The sequence below is a fragment of the Bos indicus x Bos taurus genome, chromosome 16 (genome assembly GCF_003369695.1).
Source record: "Bos indicus x Bos taurus breed Angus x Brahman F1 hybrid chromosome 16, Bos_hybrid_MaternalHap_v2.0, whole genome shotgun sequence".
Lineage (NCBI taxonomy): Eukaryota > Metazoa > Chordata > Mammalia > Artiodactyla > Bovidae > Bos > Bos indicus x Bos taurus.
The window spans coordinates 4,232,209-4,246,653 of NC_040091.1; the positions used below are offsets into that span (position 1 = coordinate 4,232,209).

Here is a 14,445-nt window from a genome sequence, read left to right on the forward strand (position 1 = left end):
CCCTCCCGCTTTCCTCCCTAGCTGCTCCTCTCGCTCTTCCCGACCCGGGCCAGTTCCGAGCGAACGCGCGCGGAGCGCCAGTGTCCAGACGAGAGTTCCCGGGGCAGCGTCGCGGCCCGGGAGGCAGCCGCCGCGGCGCAGGTGGACGCCGCCCGCTCGCCCGCCTCTCCAACCGCCGCCCCTCCCCCCAGCGGGGTCCCGAGCTGCGGGATGGGAGGCACGGCTCGCGGGCCCGGGCGGAAGGATGAGGGGCCGCCGGGGGCCGCACTCCCGCCGCAGCAGCGGAGGTAACGGCGCCGCGGGCGTAACGGGCTGGGGAGCCCCGGTGAGCGGGGCGGGGATGGGCGGGCTGGAGGCTGAGCGAACCCCCAGCGGGAGGGTTAGGGAAGGGGTCTGGCCCGCCGCCTTCTTCTCCATCCGCTGCCCTCCTCCCCAGCCCAGAGGGGGAGGAGGCTAGGGAAATAATTCCACCCTGGGGTTCTCTCTGAAGCCCTCGATCGGGGATGTACGGTCAAAAAGTCCAAGAATCTGGGACTTGGTAGGGCTTCTTAGCAAACTAGAGGGGATAAACAGGGATAACCGAGGACTTTGCCGTGAGGGGTGTGGTCTGGCCTCGGGGTGCAGGTGAGGGGCTCTGCCTGGTAGGGCTTTTCTGTGGATCCTGTTTTGAGAGTTTCTCCACCTTACATTGTATTTTACACCTTAATAGAAGGGACCCCCCCCCACCCGCTCCCCACTTCATTTGCATGGACACTTCCTTTGGCTCTTTATAGGAAATCTTGTAGGTCTTCCATCTGTCTTTCTCTGTAAATGTGGACGTCTGTCCTATTGTGTTTGTTTTATTCCTGCTGTTGGCAAAGAATCAGTCGCATCCAGAATTTTTGGTTCTTGTCAGTGAAGCAGTTCCCTTTAAAGACTTTATTCTATCAGAACGTGACTGTTTTTTTAAAAAGAGAACATTCCAAAAATATTTGTAGTGGGTCGTTAGGGTTTGTATTTTGAGCTTTTAAAAAACCTCTATTTCTGTAACACATTGATTAAGAAAACTCTAGAACTAATTCTGCAAAACAGTTTTTACAAGCCACTGAATTATTGCAGCGTGCTTTTAAAGATTAAAAAAGTTCTTCCCTGGCAGCTGGGTCATTATCATTGCATTCATAATATATCATGTAAAAATGATACAATGAAGTGCTGATATGTGTTACTGGAAATCCGTGTTCTTGGTGGCAGATGAAGTACATTATTCAGGGCCATCTTGTGGATTAAAGAAATCTCCGTCTTTTGTTTTGCCTTCCAGTGGTGGAGGCAGAGTTTTAAACAGAGAAATAATCTGTAATCACTTGGCATTTAGCTTCCACCATCCACTGGAAAATTAAGTGGATAAAGATGTGAAATGCTTGTAATTTAGAGAATTTCTTTAGTATTTCCTGTAGAATTCACTGTATTTTTCTATAAATTAGATAGAGGTTAAGTAGGTAAGTAAAGAGAAGACAGCCCTAAGAAGGCCTTTTATTACTTGCTTGTAAGACCCAGAAAGGTGTAGACTAGAACTATTCTTCGCTTTACAACTGTGTCGAAAATGGCTCAGAGAGGGAGCTGGTGTAGCCAGTTTTAGAGCTGAAATTAAAATCCATGTCTCCGACTTTGAAAATACAGTCCTCCGTCTTGTTTGTTCTAGTTAGCTTTTAGGCTTCAGTATTTAAACTAGTCTTCAAGTAGTAAGTTAAATGAGATCCTTTGATAGTCCCTATCCTTAACAACATTCAGAAAATAAGAATTATTTTCAACCATTTCAAAATACAAACCTAGAAATACTTTGATTTCTTTAGATACAAAGAGAAAAGTTGGATTTCCTCTCTTCCTTTGCTTCCTCTGTAGTTTGTGTTCATTGCCAAAATTCGAAGTGACCATTTTTTTTTCCCACCATAATCATTTTTATTGGGATATAATTGCTTTACAATGTTGTGTTAGTTTCTGCTGTACAACAATGTGAATCAGCCACAGATGCACATATATCCCCTCCCTGCTGAGCCTCCGTTGTAGGTCCCCCACCCTAATCCCACCCCTCTAGATCATCACAGAGTGCCATCTGAGCTCCCTGTGCTATATATATACTGCAATTTCCCACTAGCTGTCTGTTGTACACATAGTAGTGTATATACAGAGGGGACATTTGTTTGTATTAATTATTCTTTGTAGAAGATAAGAAGTAGTTAAAACACAAGGTGTTTGGGAAATACAAATTTATTTACTTTAGTTACTGACAGATTTTATCTGTAATCCTTTCAACTAGATTGGGGGATGGTGTCTATGATACCTTCATGATGATAGATGAAACCAAATGCCCACCCTGTTCAAATGTACCCTGCAATCCTTCTGAACCACCTCTACCCAGAAGACTAAATGTAAGTAAATGAAGTAATTCTTTGAGCTTTGATGATCCTCCTGAAAAGGAGGAAGATCTACTTTGAATAATCAAGGTACAGTTATATCTCACTGGTTAACCCAGGCTCTTCTTTTGTTTCTTCTTGGTTTCTCTTGACTTTGAAATAACAGGTTCTGAGGTCCAAGTTTAGCTTTTCAGAATGATTTTGATTTGGAACCCATGTATTTATTCCTTCCAATCACTGGGATAAACAGGAAAAAAAAATAGCATGTTACTTTTGTCTAGATAATGGTTATTTTTTTAATAGAATGATAAATATATAGAGTGTATTATGATGGCTCATTTTAACAAAAACAAGGAACAGAAAATACCTCTGACCCTTAGAGTTATGTTTTTTCTGCAAGGTAGAAATGCAGTCCTAGCTTATTAGTATGCTTAAGAGAACCATTTTATAGATCATAAATAAAACTTAATCAGTACAGTTTGGGTTTTAATGCATTTATTCATTTTGGAGCTTGCAGGCATTTAGCTTTTGACACCATTTTATTAAGGTAATAAAAAAAACTAATTCTTATTCCCTTGGCACACATAGAGTGGTAGGGAGAGTGGGGTTTGGACAAGTTCCATGACAGGGAGAAGCTATCCTGTGGTTTTAAAATTTGCTGCATGTAATCTAATGAACAAATTGAATAATTGAGCTGACTAATTTATCAATAATTCTCCTTCATATTTCTGTTTAAGACCTAAAATTATTTCTATATAAAGAACTTCTTGCATTTTCCATAGTCCTTCCCAGCTGTTTTGTCAGCTTTGCCACTAAAAATCAACTTTTTCACAGCTTTCAAGGCTCATAATATTACAGAATATGGGCTAAATATATCTGGAAGGCCAGTAACCCTATTTTTAATCTCCTTTCTGGAGTGCAATAAGTTTCCTTTCCATTCTCTGCCAGCTTATTTTTATAATATATAAAAACTTCTGAAAACTCCAGAACCATATATGTAGTCCTTGTGTTGATGATCAGATTTCTCAGTTACTTGCTGACAGTTAGCATATCTCTATAGGAAACTTTTGCAGTTGGTCATCAGATCAGATCAGATCAGATCAGTTGCTCAGTCGTGTCCGACTCTTTGCGACCCCATGAATTGCAGCACGCCAGGCCTCCCTGTCCATCACCATCTCCTGGAGTTCACTCAAACTCATGTCCACTGAGTCGGTGATGCCATCCAGCCATCTCATCCTCTGTCGTCCCCTTTTCCTCCTGCCCCCAATCCCTCCCAGCATCAGTCTTTTCCAGTGAGTCAACTCTTCGCGTGAGGTGGCCAAAGTACTGGAGTTTCAGCTTTAGCATCATTCCTTCCAAAGAAATCCCAGGGCTGATCTCCTTTAGAATGGACTGGTTGGATCTCCTTGCAGTCCAAGGGACTCTCAAGAGTCTTCTCCAACACCACAGTTCAAAAGCATCAATTCTTCGGCACTCAGCTTTCTTCACAGTCCAATTCTCGCATCCATACATGACCACAGGAAAAACCATAGCCTTGACTAGATGGACCTTTGTTGGCAAAGTAATGTCTCTGCTTTTCAATATGTTATCTAGGTTGGTCATAACTTTTCTTCCAAGGAGTAAGCATCTTTTAATTTCATGGCTGCAGTCATCATGTGACTTAAAATACATTTTAACTAATTTTTTAAATTAAGAGCTAAGTCATTTATTAATTGATATAAATTATGTATAATTTATACATATTTTATAAAAATCCAAAAATTTTATAAAAATTTGTAAATTTTTAAAAATAAAGTCGCATAATTATTTATAATATACATTATTTTGGAAAGAATGCTAGAGAATTTGGAGATGATAATTGAATATAGATAATAGGCCATTTTAACTTTAGCACCAGCCATTAGTTGGCCAGTGCTAATCACTGTGTGTGTGTTAGTTGCTTAGTCATGTCTGACTCTTTGTGACTCAGTGGGGTGTAGCCCACCAGGCTACTCCATCCATGGGATTTTCCAGGCAGGAACACTGGAGTGGATTGCTATTTCCTTCTTCAGGGAATCTTCCTGACCCAGGGATCAAACCCAGGTCTCCTGCATTGCAGGCAGACTCTTTACCATCTGAGCCATCAGGGAAGCTGTCTAGTAGGGCAATTAAATTGTGTTTCAGGATCAAAATGAATTTTTTTACTCTATGATACTCACAGTAATACAATTTCAGAAACACAAGGTTTTATGTTCTAACCCAATGATGTCTTTGCAAACTTTGCTGAAAAAGTACTTTTGAGGGCTTCCCTGGTGGACTAGCAGTTAAAAATCCATGTGCCAGTGCAGGCGACACGGGTTCAATCCCTGGTCCAGGAAGATTGTATGTGCTGTGGAGCAACTAAGCCCGTGTACCACAGCTACTGAGCCAGCACCCAGGAGCCTGTGCTCTGCAACTAGAGAAAGCCCACACATAGCAGTGAAGACCCAGCTCAGCCAAAAATAAATAGATAAATTTTAAAAGAAATAAACCTTTTTTTAAAAGTGCTTTCGACGTCTTAGTGACACTTGTAGCTCGTTATGCCATGACTCCAAGACCCTGCTGCTCATTTCACAAAGGTTTTTAGCTTCGTTGTTTATCCGAGATGCCTTACATTCTCATTGTAAATAATAAATCATCTGCTCCTAGGCTTTTAATAGGTTAGCTTTGTGTTGCAGAGATTTAGGGTCGAGAGTGAGAGGGTGGTGTTCTATAACTACTTTAACATGTGTGTGGAATTGTAGATTCTTCTAGAACAATGAAAGAAAGATTTTATTTATAGCACAGCAGATTTGATACATAATTGATTCAGGCCAGTATTTGAGTTATTTACAAGAAAGGAAAGAAAGCTAAGAAAAGAACCCCTCCCTGTGTGGAAAAATTCCTTCCTGGAATTCTTCAGATGCATTGGAGATTCAGAACTTGACAATCCATGGGGGCCTAGACCTGAAGTGTTGGGTTCTATTCTGGGAGCTGTGCTTGCACAAAGTGCAGCCTCTGTTGAGAACGTGGGATCACAAGCCGTGTGACGTGGAGGTTGTGATGGGGGATGATGAGTCTACAGAAAAACAGTGGGGCAGAACAACCCTTTTAGGTATCTGAAGAGCTTTAGCGTGGAAATTTGGACACTCCTGTGTAAGTCTAGAGAGCAAAGTAGTACTTAAATTGCAGAGAGATTTAGGCTCATTTTAAGGAACAACCACGAGTCAGCAAATCCAAATGATGTCTTTATTGTAATAGTTTTATGACAGTTAATTTTCTGCTGTATATCTGTTCTTATTAACGTTCTGTACCTGAGACCCTCTCTTGATCACAAACAGAAATGAAGACCTCAAGAGCCAGGGCAGCCTTCCTTGTAGGCAGAGTTAGGTGAAGTAGCCAGGGATGGACCCTGGACCACGGATAGCTTTCCTACCAGCTTGTCGAGTTCCTAGAAAGTCATTCCTTTGGGTTAAGATACTAATCTTCTATTAAAGTTCAAATAGCTCTGGAGAGGTAGCACATTAAATTGTATAGCAAGTTGCAAGCAGGTTTTATGTGGGGGAGAAAGTGGGTGAAGTGTTTCCGTGCATCCTAAGAGAAGCCCAATCAAGGAGCCCTTCTTGGAGCAGAAGGCATATTTAATGCCAGACATCTGGTGGAGGGGGAGTCTGGAGCCACAGAGGAAGGCACCGCAGAGAGAAAAGATAAGCTAGATGGGGAAGGGAGGGTGTATCAGGGTTTAAACTTTACTGTGTTGAGAATTTTCCCTAATTGTTATCAGTATTTTTAACCTGTTTTATCATTTGTGAAGGTCTTTCCCATATATTATTAATTGATTCTCATAACATACTACAAGGAGGTATTATCAACATTTTACAGATGGAGAAACCAGGGCTAAGAAACTGGTCTAAAGGTTTTCCCTGTCCTGGGACCAACAGTTTTTGAGCAGTGTAGCCACCCCAGCCAAGGCCTCTGACTTCATATTTTTTAAGAATGTGTCCCCAAGACTTTAGAGTAAATATTTAGATGCGTTTAGGTTAGATAATAAAAATGTTAAGGAAAACTTGTTGAGATGCATGCAAATGTTCAGTTTTGTTGTGTATATCTAGCTAAAATCAAACAATTATAATTGTTCAGTTCAGCAAAGCATGTCTCCTAATAGACTGTAGAGCCTTGAGATGACCTGTTTTTTGGTGATCTCAATTGTTCACTACTGGTATAGTAGTAGTGAACATCCCTAAAAACAGGAATAATTATTTGACTTAATTGATGATAAGAAAAATGTTGCATTATATTTACATTTTAACACTTCTTGACTAGTGATCATTCTCTATTTTGGTATCAGTGATCTCTCCTGGTCCGTATCTTGCCTCTTTATTTAGAAACCCAATGTCAAAGTATGGCTACAGTTCTACTGGCTGCTTTGCTTATGTGTAAGATGGTGCAATGCCTCATTTTTGTAACTGTAGTACTCTATAAATGTTTAAATTAATTATAGGACCTAAAAGGAACAGGCCGGAACTAATATCCTGCTTTTGTAACTAAATTAGGGTCTGTCTAGATATGCTGACACTTAATTTTTTCATCCCCTTTTTTGTTTTTATTTATATTTTTATTTATATAGATGATAGATTAGGTGTTGTTTATTTAGGTCTTGTTAAAATTCTGTTTTTTAAATGTTTGGCCACTTTGGATCATTACCTTATAATTTGTATCGTATTTTAAGAGATCCTAACTATAGCTCAGAGCTCCCCTGAAATGATCGTAGAGGCTCTCAGACACATCAGGGGTACAGTTCTTCAGATCCATTAAAAAAAATTGTTTTTGGAACTATCCTGGAATTTTTTTTTGAACAGCAGATTTAGCTTTTTTTTCCCTTTTTTTCTTCTTAGCACCTTCTTACATTTTTCTCTTTTTCATGGTGTTTGGTTTTTTTGCTCTTTTTCTCCCATCTATTTTCAAAGAATCTTATTTCAGAGATACTCAGTAAGTAGAATTTTCCTCTGTGTGTTACTATTCCTTGCAGAAAAAGGTGACGTAAAATAAAGTAAAAAGAGTTGAGTGCCTCTGTCGTGTAGGCTCTTGCTGAGGATGAGTGGTGTATATGTCTGTGAGCCTGGGAGAGAGAGAAGGAAAGAAGGAGGCTATCTTTATTTAGGAAAGGGCCCTTTCCATAGGGGCCTTGGATTCTCACTGTTCCTCATCAGATACAGAAAGAATCTGCCTCAGTGATCTCAAGAGTCTTCTCTGGATTAGAATTTTGTGATTGGGTGAAGGGAGGTAGAAAGATGGAATAATTTATTTGGGGCCCCGGGAGTAGATGATGAGGCCTTGGTTGATTGCAGGCCACGATCATCACTCAGGCCCTACTGGAGGGTTAGAGCAGACACCAGAAGCTGGCACCAAGTTACAGTAACCTTCCGACTGAGTCAGAAGCCCTGGCTTCACATCCTGCCTCTGTCCCTTTATCACTTACAGAACACTGTAATATGCATTATTTTGTTCCTGATACGTGCCCTTAAGATTTGGGAAGATACTTGAAACAAGTGTGAACAGTGTAGGGCAGTATGTATATAATCAGGTGCCAGATTATACGGCAGATGGGAAAGCTACAGTTAAGACGTGAGTGGAGCCACAGTTAGTGTGGGCTTGGAGTAGCTCTGAGTAGGAGAGAGAGGGGACGAGAATTGGGCTTTGACAGAGTATAGGATTCAAGTGGATGCGTTGAAAAGATCCTCAGTCAGAACACACACCTGTTAGCAGGAATGTAGCATGTTTAGGGTATGGTAAGATGACCATCTTGTCTGAAACAAAGCAATATATATGTAGGGAGCCGGGGTGCCCATAAGTCACGGAGTCTAAAGATTAGCATAGCATAAGTTTCTAGGACCGCCTGCTTTTCTCATCTCACTTTTGGGTCTTTTAACTACACATCTGGACATGTTTTGTTGTTTTGTTCAGTCCAGGGGAGGATTCCTTCGTCCTTCCACTGTTTTAGTGACTTTAACATGGATTCATTTCTCTTTGCCATAGATCACCACTGAGCATTTAACAAGAGATCCTACTCAACGCTTCCTGAATGGAGGCGAGATGAAGGTAGAACAGCTATTTCAAGACTTCAGCAACAGAAGAGCTGACAACCTTCAGTCGGATGGTGTCAACGACTCTGAAAAATGCTCTCCCACCGCTTCTCAGGGTAAAAGTTCGGATAGTTTGAATACAGTGAAATCCAGCAGCTCATCCAAAGCATCCAAAGCGGTGCCTCTGACTCCAGAACAGGCCCTGAAGCAATATAAGCATCACCTCACTGCTTATGAGAAGCTGGAAATTGTCAATTATCCAGAAATTTACTTTGTGGGTCCAAATGCCAAAAAAAGACATGGAGTTATTGGTGGTCCTAATAACGGCGGGTATGACGATGCAGATGGGTCCTATATTCACGTGCCTCGAGACCATCTAGCTTATCGATATGAGGTGCTGAAAATTATTGGCAAGGGCAGTTTTGGGCAGGTAGCCCGGGTCTATGATCACAAACTTCGACAGTACGTGGCCCTGAAGATGGTGCGCAATGAAAAGCGCTTCCATCGCCAAGCGGCAGAGGAGATCCGGATTTTGGAGCATCTTAAAAAGCAGGATAAAACCGGTAGCATGAACGTGATTCACATGCTAGAAAGTTTCACATTCCGGAACCATGTTTGCATGGCCTTTGAATTGCTGAGCATAGACCTTTATGAGCTCATTAAAAAAAACAAGTTCCAGGGCTTTAGCATCCAGTTAGTTCGCAAGTTCGCTCAATCCATCTTGCAATCCTTGGATGCGCTCCACAAAAACAAGATCATTCACTGTGACCTAAAGCCAGAAAACATTCTCCTGAAACAGCATGGGCGCAGCGCAACCAAGGTCATTGACTTTGGCTCCAGCTGTTTCGAGTACCAGAAGCTGTACACTTACATCCAGTCTCGGTTTTACAGAGCTCCGGAGATCATCCTGGGAAGCCGCTACAGCACACCCATCGACATATGGAGTTTTGGCTGCATCCTTGCAGAACTTTTAACAGGACAGCCGCTCTTCCCTGGAGAGGATGAAGGAGACCAGCTGGCCTGTATGATGGAACTTCTGGGGATGCCACCAGCAAAACTTCTGGAACAATCCAAACGTGCCAAGTACTTTATTAACTCCAAGGGCCTGCCTCGCTACTGTTCTGTGACCACGCAGGCCGATGGGAGGGCTGTGCTTGTGGGAGGTCGTTCGCGGAGGGGTAAGAAGCGGGGTCCCCCAGGCAGCAAAGATTGGGTGACGGCACTGAAAGGGTGTGAGGACTACTTATTTATAGAGTTTCTGAAAAGATGCCTCCACTGGGACCCCTCTGCCCGCTTGACCCCGGCTCAAGCATTAAGACACCCTTGGATTAGCAAATCTGTTCCTAGACCTCTCACCATTGAAAAGGTGTCAGGCAAACGGGTAGTAAATCCTGCAAATGCTTTCCAGGGCCTGGGTTCCAAGTTGCCTCCAGTTGTAGGAATAGCCAATAAGCTCAAAGCTAATTTAATGTCAGAGACGAGTGGTGGTATGCCTCTGTGCAGTGTATTGCCAAAGCTGATTAACTGATGGGCAGCAGTGTGCTCAGAGATGCGTATGGATGTATTTTTAATTATCTTGCAAACCTGAAAATGGAAAGGAAAAAAAGCCCATTGGTAGATGTGTTTTTTGTCAATGCAGATTTCTTTTTTTTTAAATAAAACAAAGCATTTTTATATGACTGTTAAAAGAACTCTTCACAAGGGCTAAATTACCTAACCAGCTTGTATTGGCCATCCTGGAATATATATTAAAAGACTTTTTATAGGTCAGTGCATCTTTTGTTATTATTGGCAGGAGTGCATCACCTTCCATATTAAATTCAGTTGGTTTAAATCTCTGCCAGAAAGTATATCCTGATCATTAACTTCTAGACTCCCTCGGCATCTGTTCAGAGGGTTAATCTGGGACATTGCCGTAGTCACAGGTGAGAGCCAAAGCTCGATCTCTGGCCCCAGCCTGCTGTCTTGTGGGCTCCTGCCAGGTGGAAGGGCTCACAGGAGAATACGAGGTTGGAGGAGCGCCGGGATGCAGGGGGTCTCCTGGAGAAGTCACGTTGCTGCTTCCAAGCTCTCCTTTCAATTCTGTGATGGGTGCTGTTTTTATTTTATGTTGTCATTGTTTTGCCGCTGATTAGTTTCCTGGGCACTGAAAGCATTTTATAGACATCTTGTGTTTGTGCTGAGTCGCTCAGTCGTGTCCGACTCTTTCTGACCCCATGGACTGTAGCCCACCAGGCTCTTCTGTCCATGGGATTCTCCAGGCACGAACGCTGGAGTGGGTTGCCATGCCCTTCCTCAGGGGATCTTCCCAACCCAGGGATTTAACCCTGGTCTCCAACTGAGCCCGAACATTAGAGGTAACGTCAGCGTGCAAATGGCAGTTGTGCATGTCCATGGATTCTACGTCACGAAGTGACCACTATCGCATAGAGCTGACCACGGCCCCGTTACTTGGACTCCTCTTTCCAGCTGTCTGCCACCTTAATGTGCCACAGTTTTGTCACTTTCAGTGTAAACAGAAGATGATTCCCTGGATTCAGAGTGAGCTTCAGTTCTAAGAAAATCCAAAAACTAACCCGTTTCATTTTTTCTTTTATATATCCTATTTCTGTGCTAAGATTTAAACAGCGAGGGCTAGTAATAAAGTGAATTGCTAGCCAGATGCTTTCCTCAGAAGGGTGGGGAGGGACAGCAGCTAACGCACTTGCTGTCTTGTTCTCTTCCCCTGCCCTGCCTCTGCTTCTATCCTCCAGAACGGGGGTCCACCTGAACACTGTCCTGACAGGGTGTCCTGCAGAGTAGACCGTTGCTTTCTCTAATGCTGTTCACAGTGTTACCAGTTACAGTTTTAAGATGGAATTTAGTCTCTGCAGATTCCATAAGATCGGGAGGAGGCTTGTTTTGTTGGACAACACAGAAAAAGAAGGAACATGCCATGGGCACTTTGCTTCAGGAACTTTTGCCCTAAGAGAAGTTTTCCTGACAGCCACAGCACAGGCTATGAGAGCAAACGTCCGGAGCGTGGTCCCAGCCTCTCAGGTGCAAGGCCGCAGGGCAGGGCAAGGTTCAGACGGAGGCCTCAGCCTCTTAAAAGGGGATGTCCTGGTATTTCTGGGGCCTGAGCAACTGTATATTTAAAACCTTAGTTATTTGCCCTACCCCTGGTTTGCAGAAGGCAATGGAATATGCGAGTCCTTTCAGCCCTTTAACTCCTGCTGAATGCTCTGACTTGCAGAGAAGTTGTGTAGAACTCCTGCATTATCTAGACACAGCATATGTTGAAGTGGTTTTTCCAGTTGTTATCACACAGGGAGACCTGCTGTCTTCAGCAAACTGTTAAAAGGACTGCAACCTCAAACGCGTCTGCCACGTGCTAGATTTCGATGTTTGTGTTGTCGGTGAGCTGTCTCCTTGGTCACTCAGCACTGTGTGTGACTTGGGAGAGAAGGGAGCCTGTGGTCCGATTTTGTGTATTGAAGGGACCATGAGGTTACGGAACCCTGGGCCAAGTGACAGGATGTACACAACCCATGACACTGTACAAATTCTAGAAAGCTCTGGGAAGGTGAACGGATGTGTTTATGCCTAAATTTGGCAGCCTAGAGGGTGACGCAGAGCAGAGTCATTCAAGTTGGCATGCCTGGCTGTTGTGGGCTACTTCAAGTTTGGGGAGAGTGGGCTGCTCGAAAACACTGTGTTTGTGCCAGATGGATTTGGAGAGGTTTATGAGTGCATTTCAAGTTTAGGGATAACTGAAGCTTTTAGAAGCTGTCACACTGTGCCCCTTTTCTCCAGCCATTGTCAGATATTGCTTGGATCCCTGCCCAGCCATAGCACTGAGTAACTGAATTGGATCAGAGTTGATAACAGCGATTCAGGCTGTGTATTACAGTTATTGGATTGTTCTTTAGCCATTTTCGTTATTTCAATTAAATAGGTCAAGTTGGTTGACTTATTGATTTTTAAATTGAAAAAATCAACTGAGTTTCCACATTGTTACTGACGCAGTACAGAGCTGGGTAGGAATGTTTGTTTTATTTCATTCCTAAAATCATGGGTTTCTTTCAACGTGGAAAACTGACCTGTCCAGCTAATGCCTGCTCACCTTATTAGACTCCATCCCACCTTCTGCTCTCACAGTGATGGATCTGTGTATCATGTGCTGTCACGATTTCTCCTTTGTTAGAGTGCAAGCTTCAAACGGGCATGCCTGTTCATCGTGGAGCTCTGAGTTAACCGGGCGTGATGCTCCTAAGTGTGTACACATGCTGGGGGTCATTTCCCTCCGTGTACCAGGAGTGTGCTCACCTCTTATCTTCTTTCAAATTGACCTACACAGTAAACCTCTGACCCCTTCTTTTTGAGAGAGGATAATTAGAGAAGAGTTATGTGAGGCCACCTTTTTCTGATCCAATATTTGACATTTGATGATAACGAAAAAGAAAATGTAACCATAACCTAACTATGATACAAAGATTCTGCTTCTGTCCCACAAGGGCTCCATGAAAGAAGAGAGAGTCTAGCCTGGATCTCCTTTCCTAGAGGAGATTGATTATGACCATACTAGCATGCTTTATCCCGAGGTGTTTTTGAGTTGTTTTTTTTTTTACTTAGGGGATAATTATGATACTGTGATGGTTTTCGCCATTCATCAGTTTTAATCAGCCACAGGTATACATGTGTCCCACTCATCCTGAGCCCCCACCTCATCCCCGTGGGTTGTTTCAGAGCACTGGCTTTGGGTGCCCTGCTTCATGCCCTGAACTTGGACTCGTCATCTGTTTGACGTACAGTAATGTACACGTTTCAGTGCTCCTCCCTCAGATCACCCCCCTCGCCTTCTCCCACTGAGTCCAAACGCCTGTTCTTTACATCTGTGCCTCCTTTGCTGCCCTGCATGGAGGGTCGTTGGTGCCATCTTTCTGAATTCCACATATGTGCATTAATATACAGTGTTTGTCTCTCTTTCTGACTTACTTCACTCTGTATAATAGACTGCAGGTTCATCCACTTCATCAAAACTGACTCTAATGCGTTCCTTTTTATAGCTGAGTGATATTCCACTGTGTACATGTACCACAGCTTCCTTATCCGTTCGTCTGCCTCTGGACATCTAGGTTGCTTCCATGTCCTGGCTATTGTAAACAGTGCTGCAGTGAACACTGGGGTGCACGTGTCTTTCAGTTATTCCTAGGTGTTTTAAGGGGAGGTGGGACAGACAGGTTAGCTAACTAATGTCATTATATTTTAGTTTTCATGACATTAAATTTGTTAAGAATGGGGTTTATTACATGATCAAAAAACTGAACAAAGGATTCAACAAAAATTTAACTATGAAACTGAATCTATAGAAGCTGGTCATGTTGAAACTTTGTGTTTTAATTCCTGACTAGGTGTAAGTAAAGTTAAATGCTAAATTTTAGGTAGCAGGTGATACATGGTTCTAAGCTTTCCTGACTATCAAGACTATGCCTACTGCTTTAGTGAATCATGGAAAATTCTTTCTCATTTATTTTTAATGATTCCTCTTGCATCTGTTATTCAGCGTCACAAACACGGAAGTTGGCAGGGTGACAGTGATTGTTCCAGACTGCATCTGAATGCTTTTTTCTCCTTTGAGAATGAAGGATAAGTACTTATCCCAGAACACGTTTTCCTGCGTTTCTTCAGTCTCGCTGTAGAACTCTATAGCTTACTGTGCACAGAGCAATTGCAGTCCCCCACAACAGGAGCAACCTGGAGCCCTCCGGACATGGAGCGGCGAGGCCCGGGATTGGCAAGTCACGGACGCGCTGTCCCCTGCCAGGGGTCAGCCACTCGGTTTGCAACATTTCTAATCTCTTCAGTGTGCCCCACTTCATCTTCAGCCTATGCTTCCTGAAGCCCAAGATTTTAGAAGAATTTGCTTCCAAACCTGACCTTCAACCAGAATGTGATTAGGGGTAATCCTTTCAAGTGAGTCAAATTACGCCTAC

General features: G+C 43.0%; 1 protein-coding gene across 2 annotated transcripts; it reads left to right on the forward strand.

Moving 5' to 3' along the window:
• Positions 1-24: 24 nt before the first annotated feature.
• Positions 25-10,309, forward strand: DYRK3 (dual specificity tyrosine phosphorylation regulated kinase 3). Of its 2 annotated transcripts, none has more exons than XM_027564329.1 (3): positions 25-287; positions 2,294-2,405; positions 8,424-10,309. In XM_027564329.1, exons 1-3 carry the CDS (start codon positions 211-213, stop codon positions 9,996-9,998), a joined length of 1,764 nt encoding a protein of 587 aa, XP_027420130.1. In that variant the 5' UTR covers positions 25-210; the 3' UTR covers positions 9,999-10,309. The 2 variants fall into 2 exon arrangements, with proteins under 2 accessions (XP_027420130.1, XP_027420131.1); XM_027564330.1 differs by lacking the exon at positions 25-287 and adding an exon at positions 303-325.
• The last annotated feature ends 4,136 nt before the right edge of the window (positions 10,310-14,445 follow it).